The sequence below is a fragment of the Mercenaria mercenaria genome, chromosome 8, assembly GCF_021730395.1.
Source record: "Mercenaria mercenaria strain notata chromosome 8, MADL_Memer_1, whole genome shotgun sequence".
In the NCBI taxonomy this organism is placed as follows: Eukaryota; Metazoa; Mollusca; class Bivalvia; order Venerida; family Veneridae; genus Mercenaria; species Mercenaria mercenaria.
The window spans coordinates 44,527,816-44,554,612 of record NC_069368.1 but is presented as its reverse complement, the minus strand read 5'-3'; the positions used below and the strand labels follow the sequence as shown (position 1 = coordinate 44,554,612).

General features: G+C 34.8%; 1 protein-coding gene across 2 annotated transcripts in view; it reads left to right on the top strand.

Annotated features, from left to right (window-relative positions):
* The window catches only part of LOC123566465 (protogenin-like), a 144,946-nt gene that overhangs the window by 81,750 nt on the left and 36,399 nt on the right, over positions 1 to 26,797 (top strand). For both annotated transcript variants that reach the window (XM_053549819.1, XM_053549818.1), the window contains exons 4-5: positions 21,961 to 22,097; positions 26,204 to 26,332. In XM_053549819.1, coding sequence (XP_053405794.1) covers positions 21,961 to 22,097; positions 26,204 to 26,332 — 266 coding nt within the window. The remainder of the gene's footprint in view (positions 1 to 21,960; positions 22,098 to 26,203; positions 26,333 to 26,797) is intronic.

Here is a 26,797-nt window from a genome sequence, read left to right as displayed (position 1 = left end):
ATGGCATAGTTTGATTCTCTTAAAATTTTCATATGTAATCAACAATATATTGCTCTGAGCATACACAAAATAAAAAACAATAGATAACACACTCTTTCAGCAATTTCTCATGTATTGGCAAAGAAGGAAGTGGTGGGTTTTAATTGTTTTGTTCAGTATATATTAGAAAACACGACATTTCCGCGTTAAAGGGGGAAAGCGAAACCTTTTATCTACGCTATGTTTGCAAACACAGTGTATAAGAGAATTATTCGTGAAATTGCAAGAAACGTGCAATGCATATAAAAGTTATTGTTATGAATTGACTGTCTATGGCTTGATTAAGAATTTTGTCATGATTAACAGATCATATTCTATCGTTCATTTTGCATGTGTTAGGAAAAATAAGTTCATTTTTAATCATGTAATATCTTTAGAATACAGTCAAATATATCGACTTAGTTTAATTTGCAAAATAGAAGAGGATACAGTTCAATAATCCATTGTTGTGGCATAAAATACCCGCGTCCTACTGACACAATTATAGATCATAATTATGACGACTTTTCCAGCTTTAAGTGGTGGGAAAAGACCACAGTCATCTCTCCGGACATTGTTTTTGCATGAGCTGGCATCTGGGTAAAATACCACAAAGGGTTTCTAAACGAATGGACAGTTTCAGAGCCCCTGCATATACTAAGTGATGTGGCTATATACACATTTCAGTAGTATTTACCGTTTTTACGTGCAATGCATATAAATGTGAATGTTATGAAGTGACTGTCTATGATTTGATTAAGAATAGTTATTGTTATGAAGTGACTGTCTGTGGCTTGATTAAGAATTTTGTCATGGATTGGCAATGATACGGACAGACTTTTACGCGGAACCGGGACTCACCGGACAATTACAATGTATCCATCTGGTATGAACACGAGCGTTTTGTTTAATGTGCGAGTTAACACTTACCCAGTTAAATTTCCAATTTGGACAACATCATTAACCGTTAAAAGGGGTGCGTACCAAAAAGATACTGATTGAATGGCAAACAGTGCAGATCTTGATCAGACTGCACGGATGTGCAGGCTGCTCATGATCTAGACTGGTCGCAAAGGCAGAATCAATCGTGTCCAGCATGATAAGGGTTAAAATTACTCCCATTTTAGTGATGTATACGTTTCAACAGTTTTACCTTGCTTACCTTGCTTAATTACTATAGTTGTAAAATAATATTTTTGTATTGAAGTTTATCGAATGTTTGAGCTTTTGCACTCACCCGTATATTGGCATCGGCGTTTGCGTGCCGATTTGGTTAAGCTGGTACTGCTAGGAATGGATCTTGTGATGGTCTGACATCCACTGCGCAGGTTCCGAAATAATCAATTTTGTATTTTTAAAGTTATGCCCCTTTTCTGCCTTACAATTCAGACAGTAAAGCAAATCATATATGATACAAATTCCACATATAGTTTTAAAACTAGTTTTAAAGCCACTATGTTTTCTATGTTTTCTCATGGTGCGGCTCATTATATGTGTTGCTGACCTCGATTTAATTCTTTCAAACTCTGGAAATTCAATGCTTTCAAGTCTCAGTCTGTTAAAAAACTAGACGAGGAAGGGACCAGTAAGTTATTCAAACAAATCCTTTTTACACTGTCTGTTATCTTATTCAAGACACACAGCACGTTTTCCGTCCACATATTGACACCCAGTCTGACCATGACAGACATTTTCTTAAAATTTATTTCATGAATAAAGGTATTGACTTCATCGGTGTACCAAGTATATTTCGTGATAGACGTGTCATTTATTCTGTGCCTAAATATTTCAGAAACTCCGAAGTTCCTATTATCTGTTATAAATATAAAACACCTGTAGGAAATGTTATATTCAATTACAATAAAATTGTTTCCGACCTAGATGTTCAAACAAATATCCCTTCATACTGCGAGTGCAAAAACTCAAAAAAAATAGCTATTCAGATACCGATCATGTCATCACAGGTAGTTTTGATATTAAAAAGACATGCGTACTTGTAGTGAATTCTTTAAAGTACCTAAATACAGAATTCCTTCAAAAATTGATTTTTATGCTTGTCGTGGTCAGATTGCGGAATCCGTCGAAACTTTTTGTGTTGAATGGTGTCGTCGTAAGAATGCTGATCCAAATGCATTTATGCACTAACATTTTCAACATTGTCGATTCTCGTATATAATTTTATCAAACAAATGAACACCTATTTCCACAAAAACCCAAATTTACTTTAAGACATCTGAAAAAGGAAATCCAAGAAATTAATTTTAAGTATGTCTTAGTTCCAGCAGACAAGGCGGTCAACAATATTTTTTTTTTATAAAACGAACTAAATAGCACTAAAGCTTATACATTGAGCCCTTCTGCTGAACAAAATTTGGTCACTGATCACATCACTGAAGTTTCTAATTTGAAAGTTCGTATAGATAATCAAACAATTAAACTTCCAAGCATGTACTGGATTCCTAAATTGCATAAACAACCATACAAAGCTCGTTTTATCGTTAATTCAAGCAAATATTTCAAATCTATCAACATTATGTCTCACTGCTGTAAAAGCCCACGTGAAAAGATACAGCGATAAAGTATATAACTCTGGAAAACACTTTTTTTGGTCGATAAAAAGTCAAGCGAAATCCTGGATAGTTTAAAATTAATAATTACAAGGTATCTTTCAGTCAGTACATACGATTTTTCTACTTTGTATACCACTTTACCATATAATTTGATAAATGACAAACTAACTGCCCAAATTCAGAAGACTTTTGCCAGGGAGAATGCTACATTTCTCGCTTGCAATTTCAATAAAACTTTCTTTACTAGCTGCATTATTAAACATTATACAATGTGAACCTGTAACGAAGTTTGTAAAACACTTTCCTTTTTATTGGGCAACATTTACGTCAGATTTTGGAATGTAGTTTTCAGACAAGTAATTGGTATTCCCTTGGCAGATATAATTAATGCATTTAATAATACGTCACGCTATCTGGATGATATTCTTAATATGGATAATCCATTTTTTTCTCAATTAGTTGGTACTATTTATCCCCAGGAGCTCCAGTTAAATAAAACATTAATTCGGATACTGCTGCTTCATTTTTAGATTTACATCTGTACTTATGACAATTATACACTCCAAAGTTTATGACAAGAGGCATGAACTTAATTTTAGTATTGAAATTTCCGCCATCTGGATGGGGATATACCTCGGGCTACATCTTAAGGGATATATATTTCTCAATAAATTCGGCGGGTAGTCATGTTGAGGATTTCAATGAACGTAATCATATATTACAAATAAACTTCTTCAGCAAGGCTACCGTTATAACAAATTGCGTAAATATTTTGAAATATTTTACTATCGGTATTATGATTTGGTTTTAAAATTCAATAGTAATTTAAAGACACTTCTGCGAGAAGGTATTTCAAAACCTAACTTTTATGGGAATGTGGTTTACAATTTCATAAGATTTCGGGTCGTGTTTCCGGTTAGTCAGAGGAAGCTGTACATGTTTAAAGTATGCAAGTATACACGGAACTGTATTTGGTAAAATTATAAAACGTTTTATTAAAAGAGGAAACAACCCAACTGTTTTGAGACACACCGCATGTTTAGTGTTCAACCCGTTTACAGTTGGACACTACGCTTCCCTCTTTGATTGTGTCTGACAGAAGAAGGGGAGGACTCTGTGATAAGCAGGTTTTAAATCTCACCTGGACTGAACTGTTTTGATTTTTGTCTTCCGGCCTGTTTCGTCGGCCCTTTAAGGGTGTTTCTCTTGATTGTCTGCCTTCTGCAAAGGCATTGAGTACAGTCGTTTTTGGTTCCTAAGGTTTGCTTTCATATAATTATACAGGAGCATTTTTGTGTTTTACATGACATGCCTTTTGTTTCCATTCTGCGCGTGTTAAAGATTAACCTGGCGGGGAGAGCGTTGGTCTATGGATCACGGGGTCGCGAGCTCGATCTCCGTGACGATTTGATGAAAGACAGTTGTCTGAAATCATTCGTCCTCCACCACTGATAATTAATGTGGGGAAGTTGGCAGTTGCTTGCGGAGAACAGGTTTGTACTAGTACAGAATCCAGGAACACTGGTTAGGTTAATTGCCCGCCGTTACATGACTGAAATACTGTTGAAAAATGGCGTTAAACCCAAAACAAACGAACTAAAACAAAACCTGGCGGGATTACTTTTATTTAAACTGTCCCGTGATCTTGGAACATGTGAGTGAGGTTGGTTGTACACTGTAAACCGGTTTAAGCTCCTCAGTAGTGTTTTGCCACTGACCGTTTCAAGGCGGTGTCCCACTGTGTTCCTTTATTTGTTTGATTTGTCCTCGTGTGTTTGCTTTTTATGTGAATGTGTGTGTTAGAAGTGTGCACATCTGTATGCTGTGGGTTTCGTTTTGGGGAGACTGCATTTTCAGAACGTGGCATTCCCTGTGATTCTTGTGAACATTTTGCATTAATATTGATAATAATATTCCTATTGATCAGACTTCAATCTTTTTCTAAAAACAGTATAAAGTTATGTTATGACAGGTAAAACAAAAATAGCCTACGAAAAATGTTCTCTCCTAGTACTACTTTACGTCAAATATCCAAATAATCTGTTACAGTATTTTCAAAATTAAACCAAAGGTAAAAAGAAATCGTTGTTAGATGCTTAAGAACGATAGCAATATCTTCTCACGGGATTTTGTATGTCAAAAGTCGAAGAATTTATGTTTTTAAATTAAATTATATAACTTAAATTTGAAAATATCACATAACTTGTATATGACTTTATGTAGAGTAGACAACAGTCTTCCCACTAAGATATCATCTATTTTTATTAAGTCAGGAGTAGACCTATTCAAATTTCAAAACGAGATTTGATAAGACTGCAAATAAATATATTACCTACTCTCATATAGTCTCCGAACCAAGCTCTCACTTTATCTGATTCAATATGCAAAATAAGATCAGGCTGAGAAAGCAATTTTTAAACCCCATTGGGACTGAGCTGTTCTGATATCTGTCTTCTGGCATGTTTCGTCGGGCCCTGAATGGTATTTCACTTTATGCTCTGTCTTCTGCAATGGTGTTTTTTTTTTGTTCTTGAGGTTTGGTTTGCTTTTTATCATTAAAATCTGCTGGAGCATTTTTGTGGTTTACATCATACCTTTGCCTAAGGGACTCAATGAAGGGGATTGCTTTTATTTACACTGTCCGTGATTTTGGAAGTACATGGTATTACTTAAAACTGTGGTTAGGTGCGCGCCAAAAAAAAACGATGTAAGCTCCCAAATGTTGGTTTTGTCACTGATTTCTCTAAGGCGGTGCCCTAGTGTGTTCTTTTATTTGCTCATTTTGTCTTCGTTTATTTGCTTTGTCTTTGTTTGTGTTTGTCTTTTGTCTATGTGCGCTAGTCTTATGCACGTCGGCGTACTGCGGGTAGCGCTATGGGAAGACTGCCTTTTTAGAACATGGCTTTACCTGTTGGATATTCATCCTTACTTCTTTTTTTATAAATATCTTACCTAAACCAGGTCTCCTTCAGTCTGAAAACAAACAATTTGCAAAAGTCTTATTATTCTGCAAACTGAGCTCGAAGCCAATTTTATTTTGTTTGAAAACCAAGTTCTTAGATATCACTCATTGTAAGTGGCCCAATATGAAATCTTTGCACAGTTTGGTTCCAGCTTTAAAGTAAATGGAATTTATTCTTGCACAAAGGTTTCGGTGATTTTACTCATGCCGGCAAACCCATGACATCCCATTGACAACTTACGAATCATCAATTGATTATATATTGTTTATGTAAAATTCAATACAAAATCAAATACCTTGATACTTGCTCTTTGTTCCTTGAAACGTATTTTCGATTCAAAAAAAGTTATTTTACGCCAAAAATGTAACGTTACGCTTCAAATGATAAAACTAAAACTGTTGTGCTTCTTTGAAACGTCATGACGTCATTTTCGTTTACGGACATTAATTTCCCGCGCTTTCTTAAAATATGTTTTTAATAAGAAATAGTGCTAAAGAAAGTATTTCGCTTTGCTTTATTTATTCTATAATTGTAAAATATAATATGCAAGACAAATAATCTACCACTGATTGTAGATTCAAATGGGAATATCCGGCTCGCGATCTGCATCTACAGCCATTGATATGATATTGTAATAATCAGATGTCAGTTTTGGCAGGGTGTCTAAACTCTTAAGGTAGAAAGGGAAACAGTTTGCGTCACTACTTTAAAATTATACAGATTCCTTATCGAGATAAACTTGCATAGAAATATTATTATATTCGCCACTGTTTATAGTTACTGTTATGGTATACTTTCTGAAGGTCATTTTACCAAGCTCTGTAAGATTGTAAATTTGTGACAGTAGTCTTCAACGTATTTAGCTATTTACCATTGTCAGAATTCCTTGTTTTGAATATACCTTCATAAATAATTTAACATTTAACAATTCTAACAATTAACATATATATATATATATATATATATATATATATATATATATATATATATATATATATATATATATATATATATATATATATATACGATATTGTTTATAGGTAGTGTAAAGGCGAAAACATGCATGTATATAAAATTTCGCCCTTTATAATAAATAATCCATGATCAAGTTTGTATTTAAATAAATAATCTAGCCTGACCTACTACTTGAATTTCTTGATTTATTTTACGAAAAAAGATCTCACACCAAGTCTTTCAACTCCAACCAAGGTCTTATCCTGTTTTATTCAAACCACAACTAAATCTTTTTGCCCAGCCTGACGAAGATCTCACCCAGTCCGATTAAAAACGCAAACGAAGATCTAGCCCAGTCTGATTCTGTCTGCAACCCTTTCAATTTAAATCCTAGACCAAGGTCTTACCCAGTCTGCTTCAATCCACAGACAAATATCTCACCCAGTCTGATTTAATCCATAAACAGTCTGGTACAGACCCGAACCATCTCATGTAGATTTACTCAATCTGCAAACCTAGATTTCATGTAGTCTGGGTCAAGATCGTCTGGCTTGCCCAGCAAAATACTTTAGCTGAACTTGATCTAATCATCATAATGTATTCTTGTCTATCAAATGGTAAATACATCTATTTCAGATACACCATCCTTTATCGTTTCAGGAAGGTTATTTATTCCCAACGTGATAGATTATGATACTTGATACAAGCTTTGAATAAATTACAAGGATTGCTTTTGCTCTCATCAAAGAAGTTATATAATCATCCTTCAAATCACATTATAGCGAAGCCTTTGGTGTCGCGGTTTGATACTATAATCTAATTTTGGTTAATTACTGAAAGGTTACGAAACCGTATCATCAAACAAGTGTCTGTTATCATATGAATACAGACTTTTAACATTCAAATTACACTTCATATACTTATCTCAGTCTTTTCTCTCAAGTATTGTTTCCGGAATTTTCATACCAGGTCTGTCATTTTTACTTTAATAAGCAGTTGCCTCCTACAATTTAACTGAAAAAAAAGAAACAAAAGTCGTTTCGGGAACATGAGGCACAAACGAGGAGTACATATTTGGATATCATTTTAACATTCTACAGTATGCTTAGGCTTGAGTGACTGGACATAGGGTTTTAAATTTCACATTGCCCTCTCTTTGTCCTGGTTTTTAGCCCACCATCATTAGATGGTGGGCTATTAAAATCACTCTGCGTCCGTGGTCCGTCCGTCCGTCATTCCGTCCGTCCGTCCGTCCGTTAACAATTTCTCGTTATCGCATCTCCTCAGAAACTACTGGGGGGATTTTGACCAAACTTTGTCAGAATGATGTATTGGTACCCTAGTTATGTCCCCCTGAAAATCAGACTGGTTCAACAATTTATGAGTGAGTTATGGCCCTTTGTTTATTTCTATAATTTACATAGATTTATATAGGGAAAAACTTTGAAAACCTTCTTGTCCAAAACCACAGAGCCTAGGGCTTTGATATTTGGTATGAAGCATCATCTAGTGGTCCTCTACCAAGATGATTCAAATTATTTCTCTGGGCTCAAATATGGCCCCGCCCTGGGGGTCACATGGTTTATATAGACTTATATAGGGAAAAACTTTGAATAACCTCTTGTCCAAAACCACAGGGCCTAGGGCTTTGATATTTTGTATGTGACATCATGTAGTGGTCTTCAACTAAGATTGTTCAGATTATACCCCTAGGATCAAATTTGGCCCCGCCCTGGGGGTCATATGGTTTACATAGACTTATATAGGGAAAAACTTTGAAAATCTTCTTGTCCAAACCACAAAGCCTAGGGCTTTAATACTTGTAATGTAGCATCATCTAGTGGTTCTCTACCAAGTTTGTTCAAATTATCCCCCTAGGGTTAAATATGGCCGCGCCCCGGGGGTCACATGGTTCATATAGACTTATATAGGGAAAAGCTTTTAAAATGTTCTTGTCAGTAACTACAACATTCAAATTTGGACCACGTGTATATTTTTGAGTGGCAAGATGAACCTTGACATGAGTTGACCTTGATTTTGACCTAGTGACCTACTTTCACATTTCTGTAGCTACAGCCTTCAAATTTGGACCACATGCATAGTTTTGTGCACTGGAAAAAACTTTGACCTTGATTTTGACCTAGTGACCTACTTTCACATTTTTGAAGGTACAGGCATCAAATTTGGACCATATGCATAGTTTCGTGTTTCAAACTGTAATTTGATATTGATTTTGACCTAGTGACCTACTTCCACATTTCTCAAGCTACAGCCTTCAAATTTGGACCACATGCATAGTTTTGTGTACCAAAAAAAACTTTGACCTTCACATTGACCTAGTGACCTACTTTCACATTTTTGAAGGTACAGGCTTCAAATTTGGACCACATGCATAGTTTTGTGTACCGAAACAAACTTTGACCTTTACATTGACCTAGTGACCTACTTTCACATTTTTGAAGGTACAGGCTTCAAATTTGGACCACATGCATAGTTTTGTATTCCGAAGTAAAATTTGACCTTTATTTTGACCTAGTGACCTACTTTTACATTTCTCACGCTACAGCCTTCAAATTTGGACCACATGCATAGTTTTGTGTACCAAAAAAAAACTTTGACCTTCACATTGACCTAGTGACCTTCTTTCACATTTTTGAAGGTACAGGCTTCAAATTTGGACCACATGCATAGTTTTGTGTACCGAAACAAACTTTGACCTTTACATTGACCTAGTGACCTACTTTCACATTTTTGAAGGTACAGGCTTCAAATTTGGACCACATGCATAGTTTTGTATTCCGAAGTAAAATTTGACCTTGATTTTGACCTAGTGACCTACTTTTACATTTCTCACGCTACAGCCTTCAAATTTGGACCACTTGCATAGTTTTGTGTACCGAAATGAACTTTGACCTTAAGATTGACCTAGTGACCTACTTTTACATTTCTGTAGCTACAGGCTTCAAATTTAGACCACATGCACAGGATTGTGTACCAAAACAAACTTTGACCTTGACATTGACCTAGTGACCTATTTTCATATTTTTGAAGGTACAGGCTTCAAATTTGGACCACATGCATAGATTTGTGTTATGACGTGAAATTTGACCTTGATTTTGACCTAGTGACCTACTTACACATTTCTCAAGCTACGGTCTTCAAATTTGGACCACTTGCATTGTTTTGTATACCAAATTAAACTTCGACCTTAAGATTGACCTAGTGACCTACTTTCAAATTTCTCAAGCTACAGTCTTCAAACTTGATGCACATGCATAGTTTTGTGTACAAAGAACTTTGTCCTTGAAATTGATCTAGTGACCTGCTTTCACATTTCTCAAGCTACAGCTTTCGAATTATGACCACATGCACAGTGTTGTGTATGGAAATGAAATTTGACCTTGAGCTAGTCATTAAGTCTTGAAATTTGGAACACTCAAAAATGGCACATTGGTGGGCGCCAAGATCACTCTGTGATCTCTTGTTATTTAAAATCAGTAATGTTCTTCTCGAAAAATGTTAAATCGGCCTAGGACTTGGAACCGTGTTCATTTTATATAGGGACATTCATTTCTATTTTGCTGCTTTGTAAGTTTAACTTTATCCTTTTATGATGTATTGTATACCCTTTTTAAGACTGTATGCTTTAACCAAACTTGGATAGATCTTTTTGCATCCAGAACAAGACAATGTTTTCTATAACACACACTCAAAAAATAGAAAATTTTATTAGAATTGTTGTGTAAGTTTCATACCTATTGGAAAAGGTAAAATGATACTTTCTTAATGCAAGAAAGTAAAAATATGGCCGGAAATAGGTCCTGTATTTGCCAATTTTAGCAAAAAATATGTCCGGAAATGGGTCCTGTATTTGCCAATTTTAGCAAATATTTGCGAAGAACGAGCGCTTTAATCAAACATATAATTTGTGCGAAGAGGGAACAAGTAATACGCACCTGAACGACAAGCAATGATTTTATTTAAGAGCAAATCACTGTTTGAAAAATAATATTTCGATTCTAACATTTTATCGATAATTCTTATCTACCTCTTTGAAGATATTCACAAACTATATTCTTGTCAAGTGTGGTTTTCTTTTCGAGCCCGCTGCCATGATGTTTAACATATATATATTATCACTTTCTGGCCTGGTACAAGTGACATATCCTCGCCACTCCTTCCCATTTGTTTGTTTGTGTGTGTGTGTGTGTTGTGTGTGTGTGTGTGTGTGTGTGTGTGTGTTTGTTGGGGGGAGGGGGATGTTACAAAAACGAAGGGGGTATAATGTTGATAGAAAAGATAAATGAACTTGATAAATTACAAGTTTTGGTATCTTTTCAGTTTCTTTTTTTTTTGCAAAAACAAATAACAAAACAGAAAAAAAATATTTTGACGTCGTATTTTACTGCAATTAAACACGGGGTTTAAAATGGCTGTTCTGAGGAAACTGTTTTAGTCGACCAGGATTTTTTATTCAAATCACTCTGCGTCCATGGTCCGTCCGTCCGTCCGTCCGTCCGTTAACAATTTCTCGTTATCGCATCTCCTCAGAAACAACTGGGGGGATTTTGACCAAACTTTGTCAGAATGATGTATTGGTACTCTAGTTGTGTCCCCCTGAAAATCAGACTGGTTCAACAATTATTCAGTGAGTTATGGCCCTTTGTTTATTTTTATAATTTATATAGATTTATATAGGGAAAAATTTTGAAAATCTTCTTGTCCAAAACCACAGAGCCTAGGGCTTTGATATTTGGTATGAAGCATCATCTAGTGGTCCTGTACCATGATAATTCAAATTATATCCCTGGGGTCAAATATGGCCCCGCCCCGGGGTCACATGGTTTATGTAGACTTATATAGGGAAAAGCTTTGAAAAACCTCTTGTCCAAAACCACAGGGCCTAGGGCTTTGATATTTTGCGTGTGTCATCATCTAGTGGTCTTCTACTAAGATTATTCAAATTATCCCCCTAGGGTCAAGTATTGCCCCGCCCTGGGGGTCACATGGTTTATATAGACTATATAGGGAAAAGCTTTTAAAATCTTCTTGTCAATAACCACTAAGCCTAGGGCTTTGATATTTGTTATGTAGCATCATCTAGTGGTTCTCTACCAAGTTTGTTCAAATTATCCCCCTAGGGTCAAATATGGCCCCGCCCCCGGGGGTCACATGGTTCATATAGACTTATATAGGGAAAAGTTTTTAAAATCTTCTTGTCAATAACCTACAACATTCAGATTTGGACCACATGTATAGTTTTGAGTGGCAAGATGAACCTTGACATGAGTTGACCTTGATTTTGACCTAGTGACCTACTTTCACATTTCTGTAGCTACAGCCTTCAAATTTGGACCACATGCATAGTTTTTTGCACCGGAAAAAACTTTGACCTTGACATTGACCTAGTGACCTACTTTCACATTTTTGAAGGTACAGGCTTCAAATTTGGACCACATGCATAGTTTTGTGTTCCGAAATGAAATTTGACCTTGATTTTGACCTAGTGACCTACTTTCACATTTCTCAAGCTACAGCCTTCAAATCTGGACCACATGCATAGTTTTGTGTACCGAAAAAACTTTGACCTTGACATTGACCTAGTGACCTACTTTCACATTTCTCAAGCTACAACCTTCAAATTTGGAACACCTGCATGGATTTGTGTACCAAAAAAAACTTTGACCTTGACATTAGCCTAGTGACCTACTTTCACATTTTTGAAGGTACAGGCTTCAAATTTGGACTACATGCATGGTTTTGTGTTCCAAAATGAAATTTGACCTTGATTTTTACCTAGTGACGTACTTTCGCATTTCTCAAGTTACAGCCTTCAAATTTGGACCACATGCATAGTTTTGTGTACCGAAATGAATTTTAATCTTGAGATTGACCTAGTGACCTACTTTCACATTTCTCAAGCTACAGGCTTCAAATTTGAAGCACATGCATAGTTTTGTATACCGAAATGAACTTTGACCTTGAAATTGATCTTGTGACCTACTTTCACATTTCTGAAGCTTCAGCTTTCAAATTTGGACCACATGCATGGACCACATGCACAGTGATGTGTACTGAAATGAAATTTGACCTTGAGCTAGTCTTGAAATTTGGAACAATCAAAAATGGCTCAATGGTGGGCACCAAGATCACTCTGTGATCTCTTGTTGTTTGTTTACCCTACAAAATTTCGACAAGAAGCATTCATGATTGTGAGTATAGAGCGGTGTTTGCGAGATGAAGTAGTTTTCTTGTTGGACTTGTGATAACAAAGAGATAGAGGTTCTCAAATATAGCACATGGACCTGTGATCAGGTGTGTGATATAGCACATGGACCTGTGATCAGGTGTGTGATATAGCACATGGACCTGTGATCAGGTGTGTGAAACTAGCACATGGACCTGTGATCAGGTGTGTGAAACATTATGTTTCTTGTTGTGATAACATAATTAAGATTTCTGTAAAAAGATTACTTTGAAGCATAGAAAGCAGTCAAGTAACATAATAGCAGACTCGGTTTGATCAAGTCTGTTGATGAGAGGTGATGAAATATGCACTATAGCACTGGCCTTAAGACATGTGATTTGCATCCAAATGGAAGCTTACTACAAACTTATTTATAAAAGTGATTCACTTAAAACAGACTATAACAGTAAGCTTTAAATGACAAACCAAGGTACCTTTACGTTTTATGTTAGTTTAAACATGGGTTATCTTTATTTCTAAAACTTATTGAAATACATCATTTATAAATAAGGGTTAAATCTTAACAAATTTTACACGTCAAAAACGTCTATTGGGACATGTATTTCTCTGCTTGAGTAAAACATATGATAAGATAGACGACTTCTACTTTACTTCTACTTTGATATTTTGGATGTCCCCTGAGCAAACATGGATGAACTATAGCCAAAAGCGTCTGTGCTTGTAACATTTTCACATTTTGGTGTAGTTATTTTTATATATTTATCTATATACTTACCTCCTTGAAATCAGCTGGCTTACGGAAGGTCGGTGGTTCTACCCAGGTGCCCGCCCGTGATGAAATAATGCACGGAGGGTCTTCCTCGACCATCAAAAGCTGGGCAGTCGCCATATTACCTATAATTATATCGGTGTGACGTTAAACCCAACAAAAAGATATATATCCGAAAGATTGTACCCTTTACTCTTGACACCTGAAAAGGATGAAGTGACGTGCTGACTTCTATAGACAGGTTTAGGCATACCAAACATACACTGTTAAATAGCAGATCTTACCGCATGATGTGAGAAAAATGGTTCCAGGTGTGGTGAATAAGGTTACAGTGATACGCCGAATATTGATTCGGGGTCATGTTACCATTTCAGGTACAGTTATAACAACAAATACAATCTGACTTAAATGTACTGAGGCCTGAGAGTTCTAATATGTAAAGGTTTTATCTATTTCATCGACCGATGCGGCAATACAATTAGATATATATAGGTGCACAGATGGCAGTAACGTACTTAGGATACAGTATGGGTCCATGAGCCATATGCACTTAAATTTATTACAGTTAGAATGTTTTCTTAGGAAAAAAATGACAAAAAGCCATTTTGAAAAAAATTTTACTCCTGTGACAATGAGCCATGAGAAAGGTAGATATGAACAGTTTGACATGTGCATTGCTTCCAGGCCCGTATTTTTTTCTTCAAAACAATATTTCCTATCAATGATTGGCCGCCTTTTTGGCAAAAGATTAATCTTTCAGAAAAACCTTACTTCAAAACCCAGTTCCAAACCGTTTACGCATCACGAGCGAGCAACGGCGTATGAAACGATAGTGATTTCTCCATCCGAATAAATCCCACACATTTTTCGCACCGAAGTCTCCCCACTAAAACAAATCAAGTACACCATGTCAGTTAAAAATAGCACTACAAACAGTCAGAATATGCTAAATGTAAACTAACAAGACTAAAAATAAGGTTCAATTCTACTTAATTACTTACCAGTTGTTATTTATTTGAATTTGGTAAATAATCTTCGTGAGCCATCGCTGCTTGTTTATATTCGGGTACTCTTTGGATTTTATCGCTACGTTTGAAATACGTAAACTGTCTCCGCCAATGAAAACGTTCTTTACAACCACCGTCTTGTCAACGGTAATCATGGCAGGCGAAGGTAATTTCCGAAAGAGAAAAAGTTAAATAGCGAATTTGTAAGTAACAAAGTAGGATTGAACCTGATTTTCGGTCTTGTTAGTTTGTGTTTAGTCTGTTATGAACGGTTATAACGTTATTTTAAACTGGCACTATCGTTTCGTACGCCGTTGCTCGCTCGTGATGCGTAAACGGTTTTGAACTGGGTTTTGAAGTAAGGTTTTTCTGAAAGATTAATCTTTTGCCGAAAAGGCGGCCAATCATTGATAAGGAAATACTGTTTTGAAAAAAAATACGGACCTGGAAGCAATGCACATGTCAAACTGTTCATATCTACCTTTCTCATGGCTCGTTGTCACAGGAGCAAAACATTTTTCAAAATGGCTTTTTGTCATTTTTTTCCTAAGATAACATTATAATTGTAATAAATTTAAGTGCATTTGGCTCATGGACCCATACTGTATCCTAGGTATGTTACTGCCACCTGTGTATAGGTGTAGTACAGTTCGATCGAGTGTTTTGAGCCGTGACGGAATGAGACACTTTTTCAATTGACTTATATCGATATTCGGTCCATACCTGGCTGAAAAATCTCTATAGAGTAAGTTGATATGTATGTTCTGTTTACCATGAACTTGATTATATATATTATATATTATCGATGGCGTAATCGGTAGAGCATAATGATTACAAACCGTGAGGTGCGAGTTCAAGCCCAGATTACGGCCGTATTTTTTCAGTGGAGAAAATATCCTGAAACCGACATGAAATAAGGAGTACTGATACGTAACATTGCTTTACCAAAATGTCAAACATATATCCACAAAGGAATTAAACAACAGCCAGCGCTACCTCCATCGACATCATATCCAGGGTTCATAGATTCAGTTCAAATGTTTTTGGTGCTGTTAGTATCATAAGATTATTAATAAGTTTGAACATGTATTCATAATTTTAGGTTAGTCACAGCACCAAAACATTTGAACTCAGATATGTTTCCAAGTAAGAAATGTTGTGCTTCGTTCAGAAATTTGTTTATTGACAAGGGAAGTTACTCCGAATGACTCTGCAATACGGAATCGGAAGAATTGTCCTGTTCATGCCTTATAATATTTTAAATGTACCGGCGCAGGAGCCAAAAAGATTTATTTGAAGTTTATAATATTTTCTCTTTTTTTTTTTTTCATGCATGCAAAAATACTGTATTATGACGCACGCATCTACATATGAGGGAAGAATTTGAACTTACTCGTATTTGAATGTTAGTTGTGTAGTATCTGAAAATGTTTTCAAATCGTCAGTTAAGATGTGTGAATATCTATTTTCAGTCATTTCATTCTTTTGGTTATGGTATGAAATAAGGGGAGGTAATTAAATAGTGATTTTGTTGCATAATAATGTCACATCCTTACCCTGCTAAATTTTTATAATGACTTTGTCCATCTTTCAAATTTGACTGTACCATTAATTGTTTGAAGGGAGTACATACCAAAAAGATACTGACTGAATGGCGAACAGTGCGATCATGATCAGACTGCAATGATGTGCAGGCTGATCATGATCTACACCGGTTGCAAAGACAGAATCAATCGTGTCCAGCATTATAAGGGTTAATATTAAAACTAATCGGGTTGTGTATTTTATGCATCAGAATAATGTTGCTATATTTAATCAAAGGAATTTGAGAGAATATATACAGAATTTGGCATAAATATATTCAATGTGAAAACAACTACCTCAAGTCAAGTCAAGTCAAGTCAAATAAATTTTATTTACAAAGTCGGTGGTACAATAACAATATACAATAAGCTCTTAAGTGCTTTTAAAACCGACGTAAAGACACTTGATATACTGTACATAAGATAAGAAACATAATGTGTTACAATATAAAAGGCATGATTAATCGTATTGAAATCCTAGCATAGGCACATTAAAGTACAAGCGAAAGACAGTTAAGCAGTTGTAACTATGGTTAAAACATATAAAGAGCACATGATATAACTATAGCACCCATGAGAGTGCTCAGTAAGCATAAGCTTAGAAAGCACTTAGCATATTGCAACAACGGTTTTGAACAAAGCTGACAGAAAGAAAGCAAAAGCAAATACAAGTACCTGTCCACCTGTTGTATGTGAGGGACTTATACGATATTCCCTTGATGTAAGGAGATATGTAAAAAGTATTAAATGTCTGCGTAAATAAATAAAAACTGATGATATAATATTGCGACATACATATAGAATTGCATATAATGACAGATGGATGCAGCATATTAATAAATTGCATTTTAATGTGGGTGCATTGCGTTTATTGATATTTTAGTGTCCTAGGAATAACAAAGTTGCTATGACAACTACCTAAGACAAAGGCTTTTGCTTTAGTACGTACATGTATTCTGGTTACATGGCCGGGAAAAGAATACCACTTTCGATTTTCCTACTCAAACATGGCCAAACATGATGTTCTATCCAGACCACTCGGTTCATTCCTGGAAATCTGAGATATCCAGTTTTTGCCCAACATTACATGTGGATGAATTTGTAATACGTTATGATCGTAACATGTCTTCTTATGATAAATTTGATTTGAAAAATATTCCTGACAATTTTTAAAGTGATGATCAAGTTGTTCCTAATATTCACGATATTGTTTTCAAACTAGAGCAGAGTCTACGTAATCAAAGTGATGATGATAATACTTTTGCTAGTTTATGTCTTGTTTTAAAAGAGGATATGTATGAGAAACTATGGCATAAACGTATAGATCTGTCTGTTGGTGTATCTGAAAAACAGAGGCAAAAATGTAAAGCTTGGTGGAATGATAATTTACCCATTTTATGGAATTTACTTTGTGATGCTGAAAGAAATTGGCTTAATTGTAAAAATATAAGTATTAAAACATTTAAATTTAGCTTTTATTACAGACAGAAAGGAGTTTGATACTGAGGTTCAAAAGAGTAAAAGAGTAAAAGATTGTATTGGGTTTCTTTTCAAAACAGTCTTTTAGACGATTGTGAAAATAATCAGCAAGAGTTTTGGAAACCAATAGGTAAAATAGGTATTGCCAACAATAAAAGAAAATGTATACCTTTTGAAGTAAATTGTGAGGATGGTACAACGCCTAGTGATATTGATACAGTTCTTGCCAAATGGAAGTATGATTTTAGTAGTCTTTTTAATTGTAAATCCTTCACTGCGAATGACGCACGTTCCTCTGTTTCAAATATTGATGTACAGACACGTGAAGAGTTAAATTTTAGTATTTCTTTATCTGAGGTTAGAAAAGCTATATTGAAAGCAAAGTCTGGTAAAGCTTCTGGTGTTGACAGTATTCCTAGCGATGTTTTGAATAATGATTGTTCAGTATCTGTCCTATATATTTCATATAATGTCTGCTTTGAAAAAGGAATTATCCCTTCGGATTAGGGTAAGGTAATCATTTACCCAATACCAAAGGCAAACACATCAGATCCTCGTGGTCCACTATCATACAGAGGTATTTCATTATCGTGTGCTATGTGTAAAATATATTGTTCAGTTATCAAAATGGGTTGAAAAAAATAATATTCTTGTTTATGAGCAGAATAGATTTAGGAAGAAAATAAATACTGTTGATAATATCTCATTTTTAACTTATATAATTGATACTAGAAAGAAAGCTAAAAAGTCAACCTTTTGTGCCTTTATAGATTTTAAGAAAGCGTACGATTTCATTGATCGAAATATTTTATGGAATAAAATGTGTTACCCAGATGTAGGTTTTAATGGAAAGATTGTCACAACTGTAAAGTCACTAGACTGTAATTTTTCTTCTAGTATTAGAATAAATGGTTTGTATACAGATTGGTTTTGGTACATTGTGGTCTAAGATGTCACCTTTACTTTTTAATCTTTTTGTAAGTATCTTTATAGGAATGAAAAAAATTGTATACTTTTATATGCTGATGACATTGTTCTTATTTCTGACAATGAGGAAGACTTGCAATATTTGTCAGACATTTTAAATAATTTATGTGTTTTAATGGTATGATTGTGAATCCATCTAAATGCAACATTGTTCATTTTCATGACTTAAGAAAATGTGTTATCTCCCTTTGGTTAAATCATACCGATCCATTCATTTTATTATGGAATTGTACTTAACTTAGTAATAGATTTAGGGCAAAGATAAGAACTCCTCTCTCTTGAATTAAGAATGTATATAAGAGGTCAAGAGTATCTTTTTATCTCTTTTACTATTGTCTCTTATTACACAAATGTGAGTGGCAATGTACTATTAATAATTACACAATGTTTATATAGATTGTCATGGTCGTATATTGATGAGACAAAAATAAACTGTATATATATATATATATATATTGGTCATGACTTAGCATAAGTCCATCAACTTGAATCAACACTTTTTCATATAATATTCGTCTGTTCATCAATCTGACATTGGTGGTACTTAAGTTTAGTTTGAAAACATTTCATTTTTAAAAACATGAAAAATGACTTTATATAATGTATGTAAACGTAGAATTAACAAGTTTATGTGAAAATCTCATTCAATCTGATTCAAAACGCAAACGAAGATCTGATCAAGTCTGATTCTGCCTGCAACCATGTCCATTTAAGTCCTAGACCAAGGTCTTACCCTGTCTGCTTCAATCCGCAGACAAATATCTCACCCAGACTGATTTAATCCATTAACAGTCTGATACAGTCCCAAATCATAGTCTGCAAACCTAGATTTCATGCAGTCTGGGCCAAGGTCGTCTAGCTTTTCAAGCTGAACTTGATTTATTCATCATAATCAAATTGTAAATTACAGCTATTTCAGATACACCATCCTTCGTCGTTTCAGGAAGGTTAGTTATTCCAAACGAGTGTTTTTGCTTTCATCCAAAAAGTTATATAATCATTCATCAAATGACATAATAGCGAAGCCTTTGGTGTCGCGGTCTGATACTTTAATTTGTTTTCAGTTAATTATGGAAAGGTTACAAAACCATATCATCACACAAGTGACTATTGTCGTATGAATACAGAATTTTAACATTCAAATTACACTTCATATAGTTTTCTCCGTCGTTTCTCATCAGTATAGTTTCCGGCATTTTCATATCCAGTATGTCATTTTTATTTTGATAAGCTGTTGCGTCTTGATAGAGAAAAACAAGTCATCACGGAAACATGGAGCAAAAACGAGTAGTACATTTGAGCCGTGCCTTGAGAAAACCAACATAGTGGCTTTGCCACCAGCATGGATCCAGACCAGCCTGCGCATCCGCGCAGTCTGGTCAGGATCCATGCTGTTCGCTAACGGTTTCTCTAATTGCAATAGGCTTTGAAAGCGAGCAGCTGGTGGCAAAGCCACTATGTTGGTTTTCTCATGGCACGGCTCATTTTTTGATTATACAGCATTCTTGAGTGACTGGAAAAATGATTTTTAAAAGCGTTATATATGACTCTCCCTTTGACTTTGTCTTGACTTTTATTTAAATATATACTTTTCGAAGAATGTTAAAATGGTCTAGCTCGACTTGGAATAGTGTTCATTCTATATAGAAAAATTAATTACCGTGTTTCTACATAGTAAGTTTAAAAAGATTTTAACATGCTATTCAATGAGTTTATCCCCGAATAATGTAGTGTACACCCTGTTTCAATACTCTATGCTTTCAACCAATCTTGGATCAATCTGTTTGCATCTAGTACAACACAACGCTTTCGATAACAAATATTTAATAAATTAGAAAACTTTATGAGAAGCATCATATATTGTTTACATTCCATACCTTCCTTTGAAAGATACTGTCATTATTTAAGGCCAAAATAATATACTTTCTTGATGTAGAAAGTCAACCAAAATAGAAACATTCCTCAATAAATAGATATGGAATTTGAAAAAAAAAATCTGTCAGGAAATGGCTCCTGTATTTGCCAAATTTAGCACATATTTGCGAAGAACGAGCTTGAATCATAAAAAGTAACGCATTTCACAAAGAAGTATTCAACTTGTGCATTCTGTATGTTTCTTAGTCAATTTGTAACTGAGTTGAGACAGGAACACTATTTTTTTTGTAAACGATAAAACTAAATGAGCCACACCATGAGAAAACCAACATAGTGCATTTGCGACCAGCATGGATCCAGACCAGCCTGTGCATCCGCGCAGTCTGGTCAGGATCCATGGTGTTCGCTTTCAAAGCCTATTGCAGTTAGAGAAACTGTTAGCAAACAGCATGGATCCTGACCAGACTGCGCGGAAGCGCAGGCTGGTCTGGATCCATGCTGGTCGCAAAGCCACTATGTTGGTTTTCTCATGGCACGGCTCATTTTTTGATTATACAGCATGCTTGAGTGACTGGAAAAATGATTTTTAAAAGCGTTATATATGACTATCCTTTTGCCTTTGTCATGACTTTTATTTAAATATGTACTTTTCGAAAAACGTTAAAATGGTGTAGCTCGATTTTGAATAGTGTTCATTCTATATAGAAAAGTTAATTACCGTGTTTCTACATAGTAAGTTTAAAAAGATTTTAACATGCTATTCAATGAGTTTATCCCCGAATAATGTATTGTACACCCTGTTTCAACTCTATGCTTTCAACCAATCTTGGATCAATCTTTTTGCATCTAGTACAATACAACGCTTTCGATAACAAATATTTAATAAATTAGAAAACTTTATGAGAAGCATCATATGTTGTTTACATTCCATACCTTTGAAAGATACTGTCATTATTTAATGCCAAAATAATATACTTTCTTGAACAGGAACACTAATTTTTTGAAAACGATAAAATTAAATGAGCCGCACCATGAGAAAACCAACATAGTGCATTTGCGACCAGCATGGATCAAGACCATCCGCGCAGTCTGGTCAGGATCCATACTGTTCGCTTTCAAAGCCTATTGCAATTAGAGAAACCGTTAGCGATCAGCATGGATCCTGACCAGAAAGTAAAATTCCATGGTACATGCAATGCCTGAACCCTAGGTATACTATAAGAACCACTGTGCCCACAAGTAAAGTATTCAAACATCATAGTGGCGTACTTGACAGGAAAATAGTTGGTGAATATCTTTCCAAGGAGTAGATAGTAATCATTGAGAAAGTGTTAGAATCGAAATAATATAATTCAAACAGTAATTTACTCTTGGATAAAATCATTGTCGTTCAGATGCGTATCGTGATATAATTCCTTTGCATTTGAACTCAAAATAACGATTTTTTTCACCGACAAATCACTTTTTGGGATATATTATTCCAAAGTTCAGGCCAGAATAAGCGACTATACATTTGTCAGATGCAAATATTCTTTTTTTCTTTACAGTATGACGAGTCACCTGGGTATTCTGCAGCTGTACAATGTTTCAGATACAGACGGCGGAGAATACACGTGTAGATATTTCACAAGTCTTCACTCAAGCGATGTTTTAGAGAAAAGTGCCTTTCTATCGGTTCATTCAGGTAGTATCTTGTCATTCCAATCAGCATTTACGTGATAGCACGATCCTTTATTTCTTTATCATGAATTTAAATGGCTTCCTACAGACAGCTAAATGCATTGGATTAATGAAACAAGCAAGACATTGCTATTCTTCCTAGTCTAAAATAGTCCACAGTTCCTGTTTTTGGACAGCATACGAGGAAGATGAATTTGACACCACAATGCACATTTTAAGGCAATTATGTATGCGTTCTCCTTTCTTAAAAGAATTAATATTTGTGTTATTTTTTATAGCAGTGTTACATTCTTCACATAATCAAGTGTATTATACTGGGGCCCGTCTACTTAGGAATTAGTTAAAACTTACGAGTAAGGTGTTTCAGGAACATTATTTTAAGCAGAATCATCTTAACTATTCGTCTATTCTTACAATCTCAGTCAAACAAAAATAAGATACATTTGCTCTAAAAATGAATTAATGATGCCTTTTTTTTAAGGATACAAGTTATATTCTGTGACACAAATATGTTTTGAAAGTTCATACTTAGGAAAAAAACTTAGGATGAAATATATTAACTTAGACATACATTATTAGTTTTTTTGTCTTTATATCAAATAAATGATCTCTTATTTGCGCTGACGTAAATCCACAGTGTAGTCATCTTAAACAATATAATTTAAACTGTTCATAACTGTTAGGACCTTTGCCTGGAATAAAACTCTGACGTCTGCTGAAATAAACAGATTTTATATATTTAAGCAATCTGCTTTGAATTCCATCACTGATACAAACGTCTAAAATTCTCACGATATAATGTGCATGTATGTATACAATTAAAACTGAGGTTATTTGCTTGGAACTTCACCACTGATGAATACAAATATAGCATATACGATAAAGATCTTATGATATTATCAGGTTTATGTTTACAGTAAATACTGATTATTCGAAGTTATTTGCCTGGAATTCCGCAACATACGAATACACCTAATATCTTAGAGCATGTTCGTATAAGAAAAAAAATCAGAATTGTTTTGAATTATCATCTCAAAATCTCATAATATTGTCAGGTTTATACAAAATAAATACCGGGGTTTTGAGATTTGTTATTTTCCTGAAATACCACCAGTAATGAATCCACCTCATATCATAAAGCATGACTGTATGATATGAATAACATTGTTTGGAATGCCAGTAATGTTGAATACATCTCAGAATCTCGAGATATTATCAGGGTTTATGTATATAATAACTGCCAGTGATGAATCCACCTCATAGCATGAAGCATGTATGATATAAACAACATTATTTGGAATGCCAGTAATGTTGAATACATCTCAGAATCTCGAGATATTATCAGGGTTTATGTATATAATAACTGCCAGTGATGAATCCACCTCATATCATAAAGCATGACTGTATGATATGAATAACATTGTTTGGAATGCCAGTAATGTTGAATACATCTCAGAATCTCGAGATATTATCAGGGTTTATGTATATAATAACTGCCAGTGATGAATCCACCTCATAGCATGAAGCATGTATGATATAAACAACATTATTTGGAATGCCAGTAATGTTGAATACATCTCAGAATCTCGAGATATTATCAGGGTTTATGTATATAATAACTGTCAGTGATGAATCCACCTCATATCATAAAGCATGACTGTATGATATGAATAACATTGTTTGGAATGCCAGTAATGTTGAATACATCTCAGAATCTCGAGATATTATCAGGGTTTATGTATATAATAACTGCCAGTGATGAATCCACCTCATATCATAAAGCATGACTGTATGATATGAATAACATTGTTTGGAATGCCAGTAATGTTGAATACATCTCAGAATCTCGAGATATTACCAGGGTTTATGTATATAATAACTGTCAGTGATGAATCCACCTCATATCATAAAGCATGACTGTATGATATGAACAACATTGTTTGGAATGCCAGTAATGTTGAATATATCTCAGAATCTCGAGATATTATCAGGGTTTATGTATATAATAACTGTCAGTGATGAATCCACCTCATAGCATAAAGCATGTTTGATATAAACAACATTATTTGGAATGCCAATAATGTTGAATACATTTTCAGAATCTCATGATAATGTCAGGGTTGGCGATAAATGTTGATTATTTTATGCTATTCGCCTTGAAATCGGGTACATATGAATGCATGTCATTTTTACAATGTTCCTTTACATAATTATTGTTTTGATCATTTAAGGACGTTTGCATGTAATACCTGTCGTGATCAAAACTTTAGAATGACATTTATAAGATGTGCGGTGGTCTAGTGGTTACAATGTCGGCCGATTAACCCGCGGGCGGTGGATTCGAGGCCAACTAGGTTCTTAACCACGTCTCATATGACACCAGTACTGAATTTTCCAGGACTCCAAAATCTTGCAAATAAGCTCGAAGCAGTCATAACAATCGAGCTAGAACTGAACTAAGAATCACATTGTTTGATAATGCATCAAACAAGAAATGATTTTTAGACATTGCCTTTACTTCCTACACTGAATGATTTCGACTCAAAATCTCTTGGTATTATCAGGTTTAGTGCTTTAATACTTTATTTGCCCAGAGGTCTAGTACGAAAGAACATCTCGGAATATCATTGTTATATAACCTATTTTGCTACAAACGTAATCATCACTTGAGGCAGTTGTCACAGAATCCTATACTGATAAACACACCAGAGTATTTCTTGATATTATCATGTTTCATGTATTAAGCAAATAAATATTGTTCGATGTTGCTTGCCTTGAATTCAAACGTTGATGAAAGACAGAATCCAAATATTGTGGTATAATATATTTTATTTGTCAGATAAAATATTTTAGGACATAAGCCTTGTATTCGAGTATTGATGATCATACCCCAGAATCACATGGTTATATTACATAGCATATATCAAGTAGATAATGGCTATTTTAGGATATTTACAGGGAAACTCTCTCTAGTTACATTGTAAATATATTCCTAAACAGAAATGATTGCAGGTCATTTGCCAGCAATACTGACACTAATAGACACACTTCAAAGTCAATGATATTTATTAGAATATACGGATTAAGTTGTAGGAAATTTGCCTTGAATACTAACACTGATTGACATATCTCAAAGATGATATTATCAGGTTTTATGTGATTACAACAATATGATTATTTTAGGACATTGGTCATGAATAGAATACTGACACAAATGGACAAACCTCAAAGTCAGTGATATCATCAGGTTTTATGACCATACTACATTATGCTTTTTTAGGACATTGTACAAGAATACATACACAGATGGACAAACCTTAAAGTCAGTTATATGATCAGTTTTATGTACTTTCAACATTATGATTATTTTAGGACATTGGTCAGGAATACTGACATAGATGGACAAACCTCAATGTCAGTGATATCATCAGGTTTTATGACCATACTACATTATCCTTGTTTTAGGACATTGGCCAAGAATACATACACAGATGGACAAACCTTAAAGTCAGTAATATCATCAGTTTTATTACTTACAGCATTATGGTTATTTTAGGACATTGGTCAGGAATACTGACACAAATGGACCAACCTCAAAGTCAGTGATATCATCAGGTTTTATGACCATACTGCATTATGCTTTTTTAGGACATTGTACAAGAATACATACACAGATGGACAAACCTAAAAGTCAGTGATATCATCAGTTTTATGTACTTACAACATTATGATTATTTTAGGACATTGGTCAGTAATACTGACATAGATGGACAAACCTCAAAGTCAGTGATATCGTCAGGTTTTTATGACCATACTACATTATCCTTGTTTTAGGACATTGGCCAAGAATACATACACAGATGGACAAACCTTAAAGTCAGTGATATCATCAGTTTTATTACTTACAGCATTATGGTTATTTTAGGACATTGGTCAGGAATACTGACACAGATGGACAAACCTAAAAGTCGGTGATATCATCAGGTTTATGTACTTACAAAATTATGATTATTTTAGGACATTTATCAGGAATACTGACACAGATAGGCAAACCCCGAAGTCAGAAATATCACCAGGGTTTATGTACTAACTACATTATCATTATTTTAGGACAATTGCCTGGAATACCGACACTGCTGAACACACCTCAGAATCTCAGTGTAATATCGGGTAGACCTGCCCTTCTCGAGTGCCTCGTCGAGGGAGGTCAAAATGTAAAAATCTCATGGAGATACTCAAGTACGTATTTTCCTCTTTGTATAACGTAAGCACCTCGTTTTAAAACCATTTGCTACGTGTGCAAAGGCACTTGGTTGATTGTGAATATTTTATACTTGTGCAAGTTTGTTCTGTTAAGAGACTTACTTTTTTGCTTTGAGATTCCTGCATGTCAAACGCTTCAGATTTATGAGATTCATCCCCATAAAAAAATAATCCGTTAGGAATTATTGTCTGCTCGAGACACCAATCACCTCCACTGATTTTCTCGACACAGTGCTTCTTATAGTTAAGTTATTCAGCTAAAGTTTCTGAAAACGTTAATCAACAAGAACCGGAATACGTGTACATGTTCCTAAGAAAACGAATGCTCAAGTACCCGATAACTACTTAGGTTAGCTTTAAAAAATACATTTCTTTTACCTTTATAGTGACATTAACTTGAAAACTTGCATGTACATAAGCCTCATTTAGCATTTCTTTCGT